Source organism: Protopterus annectens, chromosome 12.part0 (genome assembly GCF_019279795.1).
Source record: "Protopterus annectens isolate FY-2018-M chromosome 12.part0, PAN1.0, whole genome shotgun sequence".
NCBI lineage: Eukaryota > Metazoa > Chordata > Ceratodontiformes > Protopteridae > Protopterus > Protopterus annectens.
This window is the reverse complement of record NC_056746.1, coordinates 1,063,110,223-1,063,129,421: the sequence shown is the minus strand read 5'-3', so window position 1 is coordinate 1,063,129,421 and position 19,199 is coordinate 1,063,110,223. Positions and strand designations below refer to the sequence as shown.

General features: G+C 42.5%; 1 protein-coding gene across 3 annotated transcripts in view; it reads right to left on the bottom strand.

Moving 5' to 3' along the window:
- The window catches only part of LOC122816970 (cytochrome c oxidase subunit 6C-1), a 133,088-nt gene that overhangs the window by 73,019 nt on the left and 40,870 nt on the right, over positions 1–19,199 (bottom strand). The window contains exons 2-3 of one of the 3 annotated variants that reach the window (XM_044090077.1): positions 18,451–18,456; positions 11,237–11,362 (exon numbers count right to left, since the gene is read on the bottom strand). In XM_044090077.1, the coding sequence (XP_043946012.1) occupies positions 11,237–11,350 (114 nt within the window). In that variant the 5' untranslated portion in view covers positions 11,351–11,362; positions 18,451–18,456. The remainder of the gene's footprint in view (positions 1–11,236; positions 11,363–18,450; positions 18,457–19,199) is intronic. The other 2 variants (XM_044090076.1, XM_044090078.1) reach the window with 2 other exon arrangements.

Sequence of the window (19,199 nt, the reverse complement as noted above, 5' to 3'; positions counted from 1 at the left end):
TGAGCTGTGACCACTGCCATGCATTTGGTAAACACTCTGGGGGCTGAAGTGAGGCCAAAGGGCAGTGCTCTGAATTGGTAATGACTGGTCCCTAGCCGAAAGCGGAGAAACCTTCTGGAGTGTCTGTGAATCTTTATGTGATAGTACGCATCCTGAAGGTCTATAGAGCACATCCAGTTGTCCTTGCCCAGAAAGGGCAGAATGGACTGAAGCGTGACCATCCGAATCTTGCCTTCTTGACAAATCTGTTCAGATTGCTCAGGTCTAATATTGGTCTCCAATCTCCCGTCCTTTTGGGGACCAAAAAGAATCTTGAGTAGACGGATCCTACTTGGTCTGTCGGCACTGTCTGGACGGCTCTTTTCTAGGAGTTTTGAAACCTCCTGTTCTGCCAAATCCCTTTGACCGGGTGAGATGTCTGGAAGGGATTGTAGAGGTACGGGAAACCTTTCGAAGGGGATCTTGTAACCCTCGGATATAAATCGACTGTACCCACTTCTCTTGGGATAGGGATTGCCAGGCTACTGGGTACAGTGAAATCCTTCCCCCGACTGCCTCCAAGGGTGAACAGTCGGGCAACACCTCAGGGATGCTGAAAAGGCTTCTCAGGAAGAGACTCCCTGTTGCCCTGGTTCTGAGGACCCCCCCTGCCTCTAGGGCGGCGTCTATTATTGTTACCCCTTCTGCCTCTGGGGGTAAACTGACCACGTGTGTCCGGTGTAGCTCCTTGGGCTTTACGGAACCACATCTTCCCCCCCTTCTGACCCTTGGGATATGGTCTAGGAGTGGAAAATTGGACTCCCAACGGCAGAAAGAGTTTTACCGTCCTGTTCACACCTGGTCAAGGTATCCTTCACCTGAGGTCCGAACAAAGCTGAACCATCAAAGGGGGTATTAGTGAAGGACGCCTTAAAGGGGTCCGCAAAATTACACAGCCGCATCCAGGCTTGGCGTCTAAGAGCAACTCCTGTGCCTGCGGCCCTGCTCGCTCCATCGGCCGCATAAGATATGAGCCGCATGGAGGAGTTAGATATGGAATTCAGGATAGCAAGCTGTGAGGCAATCTTTTCCTGAGCCCCAGCAGCAGAAGGATCCTGGACTACTTCACCCAGTTCTTTGAGAATATCTCGTTGAAGCCTGGTGAAGTGACAAAGATAATTCAGCGAACGATAGCAAAGGTCGCTGAAGAAAACATCCGCTTTCCATACCTGTCCATGGTCCTAGAATCCTTGTTAGGAGGATGGACAGGTACTGAAGGATCCGCCAGTTCCTTCTTAGTGGCCGCCACCACCATAGCATCCACAGAGACACCTTTGGAAAGGAACTGTTTATCCAAGGGGCCGTAATGAATTTGGATGGTCTTCTGGGGACAGGTTCCACAGAATCTGGAGCCACGCCTTCGAGCCACTACCTGCATAAGTGGGTCGAAGGCGGAGACACCCAGGAGGTGGAGGGTCGGGATCCAAAAGCCTCCAGGTATACAGACTCATCCTCGGAGGGGTCAATGGAGGGCCAATTCCCCTCTGTTTGAGGAGCTCAAGGATGTCTGAAAAGGAGACATCCTCAGAGGGGACCGTGGGGAACCCTCCGACTCATCTAAGTCGGTATCAGATGTAGTAGACTCAGGGAGTCTGTGTGTTTCCTCTTACGTCCTCTTCCGAGGGGTTCCCTGCAGGATCAGGAGAAACCTCGAAGAGGAGGAAATTCCCAGTGGGGAAACCTGGGGCGATGGATCCCTGGGCCTGTGAGCAAGAGGTTGGCAAGAGGCATCTGCAGGCACTGAAGAGGGAGGAGCTAGAGGGATGGACCGTTGACCAGGCTCAGAGGCCAGGACACTCATCACCTCAAAGGCTCCTCTCCCGGAGGCCGGAACACACCCGCTCAAGACACAGGAATGGCGGCTCCAAAGAGAGAAGGCTCGAGGCGATGTCGGCGCCGAGCTTACAAGCGAAGCCCGAGAGGGAGAGCGGGTCGGACAAGGGTCCGATGCCACTAGCCCCTCGGAGCAGACTGTGGAAACCCGACCAGATCCCTCCAAGGAAGGTCTCAAGGAGGAGATCGTAGCCGAGGACGACGGAGCCGAAGGATACATATGCCCCGGCATCAAACAGTCGCTGTCCCGAAGCTCGGCTCCAACTCCGTGTGGAGTCGGAGGAGGAAGTTCAAGGATTGGGGCTATAGCCGAAGTCTGTTGAGACGGGCTCTGGAGCTATAGGGCCAGTTCCTGAGACTTCAACAGCCTGCATACCCGCCACTCTAAATCGTGGTCAGACAGCCTGGAAGATCTCGAAGATCGGCTCCGATGGCTCCGCTCCGACAAAGAGGAGACCCGGAGCTGAGTGGATACTCAGTATAGAAGGGAATGAGATCTCTTACGGTCGAAGCCATCGGAGCCGAAGTCCCTTGAACTCCAGATGGAGCCGAGGATATCTCGCCCGATGCTGGATAAAGTGTCGGCTCCAGCCGAGTCGACAAGGCCACAGTAGTCAGGGTATCGGAGCCGGTCGGCCCGAACCCACTACTTGAACAGAAGATGTATCGGCTCCAGCCGAGGCGTCGGCTCCGACGGAGCCGGAGCCACCGGAGGAGGCTTGGACACTGTAGCCTGAGCCTTCGGTGGCTTATGAGGTTTTCCTGACCCTGATTTAGGAGGAGAACCTTCTGGCTTAAGTAAGCCTCGGAGGATGAGCTTATTCCTCCTTTCCTGCAGGACTCTCTGGCTAAAAGCATGACACAAAGCACAGGAGTCCTGCAGGTGCAAAGGCCCCAGGCAATAAACACAAGAAGTGTGACCGTCTGTCAGACATTTTCTGACAGCACTGGTCACACTTCTTGAAGCCTGAGACCTTGCCTTCCTTTGACATCCTAGGAGGATGGAAACACAAACAATCCCAACAAACACACAAATTAATCCCTTACACAAACACACAGGAAGGGAATAACCAATGGGGAATTAGGCCTGACTAAAAACTTTAGATTAAAGATTATAAAAAGTTTGAAAACAAGGGAATAGGGTGGGCTGTAACTAACTACAGACTAAACTAACACTAAAAGGGAAAAATAAACCCCCAACTAATCTTTTTCTTATTTCACAAAGAAAAAACTTACCTCAGCTGGCAAAGGAGACCTCTTTCGCTAAGCGGCAAACGAGATCTGAGGTAGTTCCGCCTTGCATCATGGGATATAGGGTTGCCTCGAGCTGGTAAAAGGAGTTCTCGAGCTAAAGCAAGTGCCGAGTCGGAGCCGAGGATCGGCTCCGAACCCATCCAGCAAGAATGAAGGCGAGATTGACAACTTATCAGTAATTTCTTTGGAAACACAAATATCTAGCATATTCTGTCCCCTGGTAGTTTTTTTTTTTTTTTTTTTACGTCTGAAGCATTTGTTGTTCCTGAATATACTCTGTGAATAATTTATTTACTAATGTTGTTGAATCAATATTATTCCAGTCTGTTTCTGGCAAATATAAGTCCCCAGCTAATATTATTCTCTCCTGTGTTTCATGTAAGAAATGTATGAATTCCTCTAAGTCATCTGCACTTGACTTTGGTGGTCTATACCCTCCAACAATTTGTTCCAGGGTTGTCTTTATTGTCACAGTCTAGTATTGGTGTTATCACTGAACATGTAATAATCAAGTCTCATAGCTACCTTTAATCCCCATCACAACACCTCCACCTGTTTGTTAGAATGTCCGTTACATTAAAAACATTTATACCATGACAGAGCTGGTTTCCAGTCATTGTTCTTTAACCATGTTTCACAAACTACAACATCAAATGTTCTAATAAAAACCTTTATTATTAATGCTCCTAGCATTAACGACCAGAGATGCATCAAATGTTGCTGTGAACAGTTACATTTTTGACCTGGCAAAAATCCTGGCTAGTATTTGTCAAACACTACAAAACATTTGCTGCAAAATTTTTCTTCCCTGATCTAGACAAATGCACACCATCCTGTCTGAACACGTGTGGCCAGAAGAAGGCTTGGATGCTTTAAAAAAAAAAAAAAAGTGTAAACAGGACATTTTTCCATGTAGGTGTTTATACAAAAAATCTTTTCATTCACAGTGACCAGACTATCCTTTCTATAGGTGATTTGTGAAAAGTATGTCCTAACACCAGTACAAGGTGTACTATGAGGGCTGTCCATTCCTGACTGACAGTCGGAGAATCTTTGTTGGCGACATCATTTGTACCAACATGAATAAAAAACAGATCCATACTACCTTACATTAAGGTGTTCCAAGGCTCGTTTCACATCTTCTATTTTTGCTCCTAGCAAGCATAACACTACTCTATGTTCATTATCTCTGCAAATGTAAGTATTACTTCAAGAATATCTTTGCTGACCATCTCTGAAGAATCTTCAGCTTCTAAATACAGTCATTTTGTGCTCCATCAATTGTTACGAAGGATAGATAATCACCATTAGTCTTATTAATTCCACTGTTTTCACTGCATATTAAACTCTCATCAAGCTGGCATTTTAAATCCACAGCTTGAGCCATGTAATCAACATCTGTCCTCCTCTTTTCTTTTCTTACAGTAATGTTCTTCAATCCTGCCACATTCAGTTTTGATTTCTTCCTTTTCACCTGCCCCTTGCCTCTTTTTTCTACCTTTTCCATTGGAAAGGTGATGCCTTTTTCTCTAGACTGAGGGTTTTCTGACAAAACAGATATCTTCATTCCTGTCACCAGTGTGTTACATAAAGCAGAATCCTTTTTACTATGCATTATCTTTCCTTTACAGTAGTTAGTTTATTTTTCTTATTCATTGAAAACTTCCTTTCTTTGTTTCCTTCTAAACAAACCGAATCCGTACTTGCATCCACAATTCCATAGTTCTCAAGTGCCTCATCATGTTTCATAGGAGTTGAATGTTCTTGACAAAAAACAGATGCATCATTTCCTAAATCTGTTCTATTTGTTCTATGCCTATTATTATTTAGTTCATCAGTCCAGTCATTAACATATGATGCAACAGTTCTCCAAGCCATGCCAATTGCACATGTGCAATCATCATCGTCGAGACTTGCTTGTAACAATGGCAAGCAATCATCCAACTTTTGACACGAACAAAGATCACCAGTGTTACTAGCTGTTACCTTTAAATATGCATAACATTTATTACACTGTACAAGATACTTCTGCATTGGCAAATCATTAATTGCATACTCATTTAAGGACTCCATATTCAGCTTTAATTGAATAAAATATTGCAAAAGAAAGAAATTAGAATCAGTAGCAAAGAATTCAAAAGAACTTAAATCAACTTGGAGAAAAATTATACCAACAATATCCAACTAAATAATAAAATACAATAAAGTTGTTATGACCACACAAGTTCTACCAGCCAGAGAGGAGAAGTAATTTATTTACACTCACTATAGCTAGCAGTCACACCTCCTTTTAACAGTAAAAATAAATACATACCTTTTACATAAATAATCTGGTTTCCACTATTAGTGGACACACAGCACATACGATCAAATCCATGTGTAATCATAAAAAGAAAGCTGAACAAAAATTAGATCAAGATGACTAGGTAAAACACAAACCCACAATCTGTTGAAGGACTTTTCAACCTTTATGCATGTCATATCAAAATCAAGTTACAGAAAAAGTACAGTTTTGTACCTACCATTAATGCAGATGTCCGATAGATATGCAACTGCAGTCCTGACATATGGGTTGTCCTGCCTCAGGCAGCACTTCGGTCGGCCGGATTCTAAAGTCTGGGTCCGGCGTCGGCTGATGTCGCCTCTTCCCCGACGTCAGAGCGGCTGGGGTATAAAAGCATAAGTCGGCGCCATCTTCAGTGTTTCTTGCCCCAGATGCCAGGTGCCCTCCAAGGAAGGCTAATTTTAGAGAATGGATAAAATTCCAGACATGCACAACAGTAATAAACAGATACACCATAAATACTATCCCCAGCTAATTTGAAAAGGGGGAGTGGACCCAAAAAAGATACACAGGGGTAGGAGGAAGGGAAAACCTGACTGCAGTTGCATATCTAATCGGACATCTACATTTATGATAGGTACAAAACTGTACTATGTCCTTCAAGAATGCAACTGCAGTCCTGACATATGGGTTGAATACCATAGCCAAGCTGGGGGTGGTAGGATCCAAGATAAGGATGGTGTAGCTAAAATGCCCTGCAGGACTGCAGAAGCAAAGCCTGCTCAGGATCTGGAATATAAAGGCAGGTTGTAATGCTTGGAAAATGTATGCACGGAGCTCCATGTAGCAGCTTATAGAATGTCCTTTGCAGCCACCACTCTTAAAAAGGCTGTGGAGGTGGCTGTAGCTCTGGTGGAGTGTGGCCTGATATTGGCTGGCACACCTTTTCCATGGAAAGAGTAGCAGAATCTGATGCAGTTTCCAATCCATTTTGAGATTGTATGTTTGGAAATTGCCTTCCCTTGTACTCCAGGAGCGTAAGCTACAAATAGTTGGTCAGACTTTGTTGGCCTTTGTTCTATCCAGGTAATAGCGCAATTGTCTGTGTATGTCCAAAGTGTGCAGAAGCTTTTCTCCTTTATTTTGAGAATTGGGAAAGAAAGTAGGCAGGTGAATTGCTTGATTTAGAGAAACTCTAGATACCACTTTTGGCATGAATGAAGGATTGGTTCTTAAAGAGACTCTGTCCTGATGGAAAATAAGAAATGGAGGTACTGCCATGAGGGCCTGTATCTCCTAGACTCTTCTTGCTGAAGTAATTGCCAACAGGAAAACTGTTTTCCAGGAGAGAAATTGCAATTCTGAAGATGCTGCTGGCTCAAAAGGAGGAAGAGTTAATTTTTCCAAGACGAAATTGAGGTCCCATGCAGGCACTGGTGGTTTTCTTGGAGGTTTGATATTCTTTATTCCTCTTAGAAACTGTCTTAGCAAAGGATGTGAAAACACAGGTGGATCCACAGTTGTATTTTGCTGAAACGTGTATTTTTATGGAAGAATATGAAAGGCCATTGTGAAGCATTTCTGCCAAGTATTCTAGAATCTGTGGGATGTTCATTACTGATGCATCCTGACCCTTGTTGGCATTCCAGATGTTGAACCTCTTCCATTTGGCTAAATAAGTTTTTCTGGTGGAAGGCCTGCATGCTTCCAGTAGGATCTCGAACTTTTTTGGAGAGAGATATATGGGGAGAAGTCATGTAACCCTCCAAGCGGTCAGTTGCAATGTTTGCAGGTTTGGATGAACAGTCCTGTAACTGTGCTGAGTTATAAGCAGAGGCCATAGAGGCAGGGGCCACGGCTTGGTGCGAGTTATGCTCCTTAGTAATGGGTACCAGTGCTGTCTTGGCCAGTCTGGAGCTATCAAAATGCCTTTCGGTTGTTCTGCTTTGATCTTCAGTAACACCTTGGTCATTAATGGTAGAGGCGGGAATGCATAGATTGTTAGAGAATTCCAGCTGAAGAAGAGAGCATCTATTCTCCAGGCTTGAGGATGGCGTGTCCTTGAACAGAACTTTTTCAGATGAGGATTGTGGTGAGAGGCAAAGAGGTCTATGTCTGGCCTTCCCCATGCATGAGTTATTTGTGAAAAAATGTCTGGATGCAACATCCATTCGTGGGGGTCCATAATGTTTCTGCTTAGACTGTCCGCCAGAAAATTGCCCTTGCCTGGAACAAACTGGGATTGGAACTGTATGTTCAGTTTCAGGGACTTTTCCCAAAGAGGTCATTGTTAGTCTACAAAGGGGGTAAGAATGGGTGCCTCCCTGTTTATGTACCACATAACAGTGGTGTTGTCTGTCTTTATTAGCAGATGACCTTGAAGAAATTTTCCGAAGGCCTCGATTGCATGAATCACTGCCAGCATCTCTTTTTGATTGATGTGCAGATGCAATTCCCGGGGAGCCCATTGCCCTTGAATGCATCTGCCTTCCACGTGCGCCCCCCCGTTCATGATCTGAGGAGTCTGTTGTAATGGTTTGGCTTGCTTGAGGTTTGTTGAAGGGCATGCCTTTATTTAGCTGGCTTGCTTGTGCCCACCACAAAAATTCCTTTTGTAGACATGGAATGAGTGGAATAATTGCTTCTAAGTTGTGGCTGTGTTGAGACCATAAACTTTTTAGATACCATTGTAGTTCTCATGTGTAGTCTTGCCAGTGGAATCAGGAGAATGCAAGATGCCATGAAACCCAAGGCCTGCAAGATTTTCCTTGCAGTCATCTGGGTGTGCTCTGCTAGGCTTTTGAAGTAATCTGGTAATAGTTCTTGTTTTTCTTCTGTGAGGAAAGCCATTTGTGAATTTGTGTCCAGTTTGGCTCCTAGAAAAATTATATGTTGGGATGGCAGTAGTCTTGATTTTTGAATGTTGACTGTGTATCCCAAAGCCTGTAGTAAGTGAATGACATAGTCCAAGTTTCTTATCAAGGCTTGCTGGCTGTCCGCTTGTATAAGGCAGTCGTCCAGATAAGGGTATATTTGTATCCCCTGAAGTCTGCAATGTGCAATTACTGATGCCAGGCATTTCGTGAATACCCTGGGCGCAGTAGAGAAGCCAAAAGGCAATGCTGAGAATTGATAATGCTCTGACCCTGCAAGAAATCTGAGATATCTTCTGCAACTGTGTCTGATTGGGACATGCAGGTATGCCTCCTTGAGGTCCAGAGTAACCAGCCAAGACCCCTTGCCCAGCATGGGAAGGAGTTGCTGTAATGTCAGCATTTTGAATTTTGGCACAATGAGAAAAGTGTTTAGAGCGGACAAGTCCAGTATAGGTCTCCATTGCTTTTCTTTTCTTGGAACAAGGAACAGTCTTGAGTAGAATCCCTGGCCTTGTTCCTGAGGAGGAACCTTTTCTATTGCTTTGATTTGTAGCAGCTTTGAAACTTGTACGAGTGCCTCTGCCCTTTGATTGTGTGGCAGGTTTGGCATGCCTTGTTGGTAAGGTATGGAAGTGGAACCTGTAACCTTTTGTCTATTATGTTAAAAATCCATCCGTCCTTTGTAAAAACATGCCAATTTTTTGAAAATAAGGATAACTTTCCGCCTAAAGGAGCTTCTCTTTGAGCCTTGGTCGGCGGTGTCAAAGTCAAGTCATTATGATTATCCCTGTGGAGCAGTGGGAGTCCCTGCGCCACTTCTCTGATTAGTTGGTTGCCATTGGCGGCCCCTGTAGGAGCCTCGGTATTGCCCTCTACCTAGAGCATGCCTGCTTTTTCCCCTTTGAAACCTGTCAGTGTCTGGAAAGGACCAATTCTTCGTAGGCCAATTCCTGCTGAACCTTGGTGGCTGAACCTGGAGGAAATCTTTGACTGTTTGTACTGATTTAGCCTTTTCCTCAATCGATTTCAACACACCCTGTGCATTAGCACCAAACAGCTTGTCTTTTTCCAGAGGTGCATCTAGAAGCTTTACTTTAACATGATCTTGCAATGACTGTTCTTTCAACCAAGCATGTCTACATATGACAGCCCCTGTCATAGCTGCCCTACATGAAGCTTCCAATGCATCATAACCACACTGAAGAAAATGATTGCTAACCTGCTGAGTATTATGAACCAAATCCTGCAAAGCCTTTCTATCTAAAGGCTCAGGAGAGGCTAAATTTTTCTGCAAATCATCCATCAGAAAATCTTGATACTGAAACATATGAAAAAGACAGTTAACAGCTCTCATGGCAAGGGTGGTAGAGGTATAAACTTTTACCCCACCTCTCCAGGGACCTAGATTCCCAGTCTGCGGGCAAAGGATTCTTGGTCGTGGAAGTGGCCACTCCTTTGGGCCCTGAGAAATAGTTTCTAGATCAACAGAGTGGGCCTTAAAGAGATGCTTATGAGTTTCAGGAACCCTGTAATATCTGTCTGGCTTGACAGGAAGGAGAGAATCAGGAGAAGTACTGGAGTCTGAGTACACATCATCCAATACATCTAACACTGGGGGAATAGCTAAAGGCCTGTGCTGGGGTAACTTAAGGAAGGTCCGAAGCCTTTTCCTGGAGTCGGAGAAATCCTGGCCCTGCCACTGAAAAATGCTCTCTCATGGAGTGGAGAAATTCCCCGAAAGAAATATCCTCAGGAGGAGAGGCAGAGGGAATGGATTCATCTGTATCAGAATCCTCATAGGCCGGGAAGGGTTCTTCCTGGGAATCTGAAAGGCCTGACTCACCAGAGGCTTCATCTGAGGAAAGGGTATCTGTCTGCTCAACCCTAGGCCTTTTGTCTGAAGGCGGCTGAGAACCTCTGTCTGGATGAGCCTGAGAGCCCCTGATTAAAGAAATTAGATCTGCAGCTAAAGTCATGATCTGTTTATCCGAAGTGGGAGTCTGTGAAAACGATTTAGGAGGGTGAGACTTAGCCTGGCTGGCAGCCTTAGCACGTGTGTAGGCGCCTTGATGGACATAGGCACAGGAGGCCTAGCTGTCCCACGTGCTGGAGTAACTTTGTCCACCGGTATGATGTCAGGCAAATCTTGGGCTTCGGTTTCAGGAGGAAAAAACAACCGGCACCGAGGAAGCCTCCGGGACTGCAGTGTGCCGTAAAACGGTGTCGTCTACCTGGAGCGGTTGAATTACCGCCGCCGAAGAGACAGATACACTCGCGGTAGGCTTAGGCGTGGTGTCGGTGGAAGTCGCGGGCCGCGAAGGTCAGTCCCGGTCCTTCCGTTTTTTGGAAACGTGTGCTGTCGGAAGTTCTGACGGCATGGTATAGGAGTAATTTCCCCCAAAAAAAGTCTACAGCAAATTCTGCCCGGCGCCTAAGTGTGCGCTTATTGAAGCGAGCACAGGCAGCACAGGCCGAGACGTCGTGGTCTGGGCCAAGGCAGGGAAGGCAGTAAGAATGGAAGTCCTTATGAGGTATTTGTTTACCACAAGACAAACAATTAACTTTTTCAGTTTTGTCTGACATCGGCTGAGGCAAGAAAAGATTCCCCAATGGGGTACTTGGCTTTTTGATGACTTCGGTATCTGAAAACACAGGAGCTGGCAGACCGGCACTTGCGAACTGCTTCTGCTTCGGGCACCGCGCGGCAAGAAAGACTGAAGATGGCGCCGACTGATGCTTTTATACCCCAGCCGCTCTGACGTCGGGGAAGAGGCGACATCAGCTGACGCCGGACCCAGACTTGGGAATCCGACCAAAGGGCTGCCTGAGGCAGGACAACCCATATGTCAGGACTGCAGTTGCATTCTTGAAGGACATCTAAATTAATCCCAGATGAGGTCTTGGTCACAGTACACGTAATGTTAGCAAAATTAACATTGCAAACTCCTACCTTATATCCAGCCGCTGCTGTAAAAGCTAAAGAAAATGCCACAGTGAGATGAAACCGTAGGCGTTTGGCAAGGAGGCCACGCATCTGAGGTTTAGCCAACATTCCCGCAGACATTATGACAAAACTTGGAATGAAAGAAAAAATTCCATTAGAATAAGAAATGTAATCATGCAAAATTTAATCTTCTGAAGCTTTTCCCCAACTGAGAGAAAACCAACACACATTTCAAATAACCAAGAATCACAAGCACCCACAATACATGTACATCCTTTACACCCCCCTGAATGAGCATGTTGTTATTTTAGCTTGAACAAAGAACATGACACTAAAAACAGCAGAGTATTATGTACACAGCTTAACTTTTCTGTCTCTAAACAACTTCTATAAATATTTCAAAGGGGAAGGGGGGGGGGAATATGTCAATACCTTAAAGACAAAAGTTCCTACAAATCTTAGCTGCATGCATTAGGTTTTAGTTTATCTTGGTACAGGGACCGTTTGGTATCAACTGAATTTCAACAAAAAGCAAGGAGACAAGATTTACAGATTCTAAATATGCCACACGAACCACCAGATTTTGTTACTGTATAAAAATGGACAAGGCTAGTCATGTGAGCACCATTAAGGAACACACAGACTGATTTAAACAGAGATGGCTTTACTCATCTCTTCACTAAATTTCACAGTGTTCCATTTTCTATCAAAAAAATGGACTGGTAGGGATGGTACGAAATACAATAGTACATCAGTCCTTGTTCAAGGATGAAATTCAAAGTTCTCGAAACCTTTAGGTCGAAGTAACCAGTGGTCAGTAACCATTCCAAATTAATAATTGTTTTTAACATCTGCACTCCTCAAAATGGGTACAGCATTACACACCGTGCAGGGAAAGACTTGCGTGGTATACAACACTGCTCACCCTCCACTTTTTCAAGGCGGATGATCCTCATTATAAAGAGCAGTTATTGGCCATAAGAGTAACTTTAATCAGCTGGAGAAAGGACACCAACTTACAACCCATCTTTCATACATCCCAATTATTTTCCTGACCACTACTTCCTCAGGAAAAGTGCAATTTTACCAAATAGTACTGCTTACTGACTAGAAACCCTAAAGTGCACATGACAACTCACTACATGGGGCTCTAGCAATGAAGCAGACATAATTTTCTTAGCTAAAAAATGCTCTTGCTGCAAGAAATCCTTTACAAGTGGAGCATTCTAAAACAATGTACACACAGCCAACCATTTATTAAAGTTTGGAAGTGCCCAGCTAATTCACTGCCTTCCAAAGGCATTTATACCTCTCAAATGTATTTAATTCTGTTTCAAAATGTTGCACTGTCCCTCACAAAACCTACAGCAAACTGAGGATTACAGTCACTCAGTGAGATGGTTCCAAACATATTAAAGAATGCAGTGACAACTGTATTTTAAAACAGTCACAAATTTTGAGCTACAATATTCCAGAATGACAAGGCTGAACCCAGTGATGGGAATAACATATTACAATATGTACTACATTACAGTAATATATTGTCTTGGGCTTCGGTTTCAGGAGGAAAAAACAACCACCGGCACTGAGGAAGCCTCCGGGACCGCAGTGTGCCGTAAAACTGTGTCGTCGACCTGGAGCGGTTAAATTGAAACTTCAAAATAGTAAATAGCAATATTACTTGCATTCATAACATACCTCTCAGCTGTACCAAATTCCTTGGCATTTCTTGGTTTTGGGATCAAAACAGGATGGCAAGAATTCGTAATTGGCCCCATTAAATCTCATTTTGGCATGCAGACAGGGTGCCAGAACCATCCCACTTTTGAGAGGATTTAATAAAAACAAAACACACACCCCATGATGGTGGTACAGTCTCCTTTAAGGAGAACCATTTGCTACTCCTTACTGACTACAGGAACAATCGCCAATGTCATTGAATTCATGACCCACATGTAGATGGGGGAGGTGAGGTACAAGAATTCAGATTAAGCCATCCATTATTCTAATTCACTTACGGGTTTTGTGTCAGCATGCATTTTGAACAAGATATACTGCATTGCTGAAATCCTCAACAATTTAACAGAAAAATCAAGCAATTGCCAAAGCCAGGGCAAATTAAGGCAAACTCAGGAATATTAGGTAGGTATGATCACATATCCTGCTGTGTGTAAGGTGATGTCATGTTAGTGAGTTTGTGTAGCCCGCAGAACTCGTACACTGCTCAGCATCTCAGCACAAAAAAAATTTAAAACAGCCATTTGCCAAACTGTGTGGAGGCGGACAATGGTCAAGTCAGGAACAAATTTTGTGTAGGGTGCTTATAAACTTAGAACAGTTTTAGAATGACGCATTTTGTATTGGTGTGCATTTTCTGACACACAAGAATTAAAACATTTTCAAAAAACAGTGATACACCACAGTCCAACTAATGGAGCTGTACTTGACACAGAATTATGCACAAGCATGGTGCTGCATTAAAACATAAGCGCAGCTCAGAGATTTTACAAATTACAGCCACACAAGTTTCTAAGTCCATGAGTAGAATGGGAAAATATTTTAACAGTCAGCATACGTGCCATAATTAAGTTTGTAAATACTAGGTATCTTAAGTTGCAACATTAATAAAAAGTAAAAGCAGCCGCCACGAAATCCAGCATTTAACTTTTGTTTTTGGACTGCAAGGCAGCAACATCAACGCCAGTGTGACTACTAATGGGTGCTATGGATGTAAACTCAGTCCGCACTTACTGCGTAATTTAAACTAGCCATGCAGAGGTAAGTGCGAGTGAGTGAACGCCTGTACAAGGTGTTAAACTGGCGGTTCGTTTTTCTGTCCATGTAATTTAAACTATCATTCGTATGAGAGCTAAAGTGTGTGTGTTACTGTGCCAGAAAGTAGGGGTGTGTGTCTGGGTGAGAGCAGAGAAAAAGGTAGATACTGTGTGTGTGTATGCAACATACCTCTCAACAGTCCAGACTCATCCTCATAGGTTTGGTAGTTTCGCAAAATTTCTGGTTTTCTGGTAAATCACAGGGGACTGAAATCACTAAACATACATACAAATTTCAGACTTCTTATCCTTCATAAAATGTATACGAACACAAATCCTGTTATTCTGCCAGCTTTCTAAATTTACAAGAGCAATATTTTAAATCATGTCCCTATTTTTGGGCCTTTGTCTTTCCATTATGCTAGTTTTTGACCAGATTTCTTGTGCTAAGAGGTATGGTACTGCAGAATTAGCACTTATCAATTTATTACAGTTTAAATATGTAAAATTAATTTTTTATCTTTTGAAGTTGCATTAAATACTAAGTGATGCAGTTATCAAAGAGGAATGCTACAAATAGCAAGGGGCTCCTCACACCCATGCTACTTAATTTTATTAAGTCTGAGATAACCGTACTACAGAACTTAATTCTCCAAGATACCACAGTCTTGATGCTGGTACACATCTTATCAACGAAATATTTGCCTTCACGTTTGTTTTCACAGCTGTTTCACTACATATATGTGGTATTAATTTGTACTGCTTAATAAAACAAGACATTTAACAAGACATCACATTCCACTGTGAAACAATTTTAAAAGCACACATTGCTGTACTCAAAGAACAATACTGCTACAGAGTCTACATACATTTTATATATATATATATATATATATATATATATATATATATATATATATATATACACACACACACACACATATATACACACACATATATATATATATATGTATATGTATATGTATATGTATGTATGAAGTACAATGCTACTGCTCACTGTTTTATTCAGTCATACTCTATTTAATTTAACCAGTTCAGTGCTGTGAGGGAGTGGGAGTCCCTCATAGCAAGCAGTGGGTGCAAGGTAGACAAATCATGGGTACATGGGTACAGTGACAATCTATAAGAGGACACAAACATGGATATATACATACACACACATACCTATATACACACACGCACACCTACACATATACACAAACACATAATTTGGAGGATGGTCAATTAACCGGTGTCCTGCCTTTTAGTGACAAGAGGTATAAATCAGTGCCCAGCATCAGCAGCTACTAGATTTGTTCACAAAACCTACTAATGCACATTAGTATTTACATAAGAGCAGAAGGTTTCTGAATCAGATTTTATCAGCTGATCAGACTGACCAGACACCCACATATTGACAACAGTGGCTTGTTATCCCAATGATTGTTATAACAAACTACTTCCTATTAAGATTATAAGATTAACAGAGTACACAGTTCTTATATATAGTAAAATTTTATATATATATATATATATATATATATATATATATATATATATATATATATATATATATATATATATATATATATATATATATATATATATAAATAAAATTAATGGCTGATGTAAGTTATTTTAACAAATTATTGTAAGGGTGCAGCTAATGTGAGTGTGTATAAGCTAGAAGAGTAGTAGGGTAGAAAATAGAATGCAAAGTATTGTACATGCCTATTGCCTACTAAAGCTTTTTTTGCTAATGCTGTAATGGGATATGTGTGAGAATGTACATTTCCAGAGTTAATGTTAAAATGGGGAACATTTTCACAATTATCTAAATGGTGGTATCCCACAATTCCATTGTAGTGGGTGGAGTTTACATTGATTAGTGTCCAGATTTTTGGCCAGTTGTACCTACTTTTCATGGGCCTTTGTCCAGATTTTTGATGTCTCCAGGTTGAGAGGTATAATTCATAACAGATTAGAATTAGTCTGGAACACAATTTAATTCATTTTTTAGCACGACAAGGAGGTGAGAGCTAATGATGACCAGACTCTTTCCCTGCCCAGAATTCTCCCCCTAAACTGGGACAATTCTAGCCCGCTACAGATATCCTTACTTTGCCATATGAATGGCACTGGATCTCCATACCACCGTCAATCTGAATCAAACTCATTGGTTTAACACCCGACACCCCAACCCACTGCACTAAGCAGGACACTTTGGGTGGATCTATGATCAACCAACTTTTGTCTTGACAATTTTTTGTGTTCTATTTAAAATTTTTTGGGTTTCGATTTTTAGTTGCTGAAAACAGCCAATGTGACAGTTTTATTTTTATTTTGTAGGTCTTGTGCTGCTGGCTGTGTATGGCTCGGTTTAAATTATTATTTGTGACTCCAGCTATAAGAACTAGTAGTCTTCTCCTTTCACGAGGGGTCACCACAGCAGATCATGGGTCTACAGAACAAGTGGCAGTAAAGTTTTAGTGTAAAATTGCGAACCTGGCCCCCAACCTTCCTCAGGAGGCACATGCCCACCTACGGCCAATTAAGAATGTCCAATCCACCTGCAGCATGTCTTGGGAATGTGGGAGGAAACATGTGAACATAGGGAGGACATGCAGACTCTGCACAGAAGGCACCCCAGCCAAGAATCAAACCAGACAACCTCTTAATGTGTGGTGACAAAGCTAACAAATGGACCACTGTGCTGCCCAGCTGTAGACTAGTCTGCTGGAGTTTTTCACCTGTTAAATATTATTCATCATTGTAACAGTGTGTATACAACTTTAGTAATACACTTACATGCTTGTGCTTATGAGAGTAAATCTCAATATTATGATTGATAAACTATACTTGTGTAAAAGTAACGTGTTACTTTAATTAGTAAGTAGTAATAGAAATATATTACTTTCACTGAAAACTAACTAGCAGCAGTTACTTATTACTTTAAGTAACTAGCACAACACTGGCTGAACCCAATGCTCCAACTAGTGTATACTCCACCTACCACTTATATTAAATCTCTCAACAAGGCTACCACCAAGCAACAGCAGCAGAAACAGTAATTCACACTGCACGCAGACTTTAAAATTAAACTCGGGCCCTTTTCTCTTGCTTCAACAACAAATAAAGTTACACTGCATACCTGCTTTCCTAACATTCTCGCTCAACTCCCTTAGCCCCTGCCTCAAACAGCAAACCCCACACAATGTTAAATGTATGCCCCATACACTATCACACAACAATGTTCTGGTTTACAAGGGCAGGTGTTATAAATGTAAGAGACTGGAAGGGCTCACCTTCATGTACAATCACATCATGAAAATGCTGCACCTCTAAAAAACTAAAGCTGTACCAGAGACATGTACTAAGCTAGGAAACGCCTCTGAAACCTTGGTACTGGTACCCACCCAGATAAATAAATATGAAGGCTAGTCTAAGTGAAAGGTGATCACACCCTCGTGCCAGTGTGTGTGTGTGTGTGTGTGTGTGTATATATATATATATAAATGCTGTTAATGCAACTGCTTCACGAGCAAGCTTATTAAGCAAATTATCAGTTTTTCACAAATCAAACAGTTCTATGATTATGCAACAGTTTCACATCTCACTACTCTATCCAGCTCAAGTCTTCATAGGACCAAAGTTAATCAGCACCGTCAGAAAAAACAAGGGAAAATCTCTGACAAAGTCAGTCTCCTCATTGCATTTCTCTCAAAGTCTCAAACTTTGTGTCAGCATGGTCTTTTCTGCAGCAGAGAATTGAACTGGAGAACCTCTTGCTGTGCGGCGACAACGTTACCGTTGCACCACCATGGCTTAAAATGCAGTTGCACCACTAAATTGAGATGTAAAAACAAAAGCAAGAAACATCTTTATCAAATCATCATCTGATGGCATAGGCAATCATACATTTATATAAAAATAAAAAAAATATATTGATATAACAGAGTTGCAATTATTTCACAAACTATACTGACACCATTCTAGTTGCAATCATGCATTACTTAATCTAATCATTGTCAAACATTAGATAGCCCATTCAAATCATGCCATCTTTTAAACCTCATTCCTCCCCTGTATGTACTGTTCCCACAATTCCATTCCACTTGTTTTATCTCTTACTATAGGTCATTTCTAGTACACTTGGTTTACACCAATTTCCATTCTCTAGTAACTGCTTTGACGGCCACCAAAATTAGACCATAACGACTTGCTATGTCTAGGCAATTCCAATTCTGTCTCATAGCTCGAAAAAAAAAAATAATTGGCTCACCCAGTATCTTAATGGTCTGCCAACATATTACACTCCCAGAAAATGTGCAATTACCTCGTTCTTCCAAATCACACCAACTTTTGCTGTCTACCAGAGGAAAAATCACCTTGAGTGTACTTGGGATACAAAATTATCGATGTAAACATTTCCAAGCAAAAATCCTAAGTCTTCTAGATTTTGTTACATATTTGGGGGGCATACATATATTACCCATTGTACCTTTGTGAATCACTTATCCAACCTCTTGCCAATCCTTGCTAATCATCTGACTCAGACAAACACCTAACACAACCATCTTCTTACTTCTACACATGGTTTCAGGCCTGGCCACAGCACTACCACTACTCTTCTGTCCTTCCTTGACACCATTAATTGTGCTAGTGACTCTGGGAAAATCGTACACACCCTTTACTCTGATCTCTCCAAAGCCTTTGACACTGTCTCACATCCTCTTATCTCAGCTTTCCTCCTTCAACTTCTCTCCTTCCTCCATAGCCTGGTTTACAAGCGCTCTCTCCAAATCGACACAAGCAGGTGTTAATGGAAATAAACATTAATCCTCTCAACAACCCCTCCGGTGCCCCTCAAAGCTCTATTCTCTGCCTCCACTTTTCAATATTTGCATTAACAACTTTCACAAATCCATAGATAATACTATACTAATTCAGTATGCTGAGGATTCCACAATCTGTACAGCAAACGCTCACTCTGAACACCTTCAAAAAACCCAAAAGCCCTTCGCCAATACAGAAGCTTGGATGCTAAACAGACATCTGCTCTCAATGCCAACAAAACAAAAATCATGATATTCTCCTTAGAGAAATTTCACCAGACAAAAGCTTCTTCTGCCTGGTTCCTCTACTCAAGCAGAAATTAGAGAGGAACCTGCCACCTCCAATCCCTCATACATTTT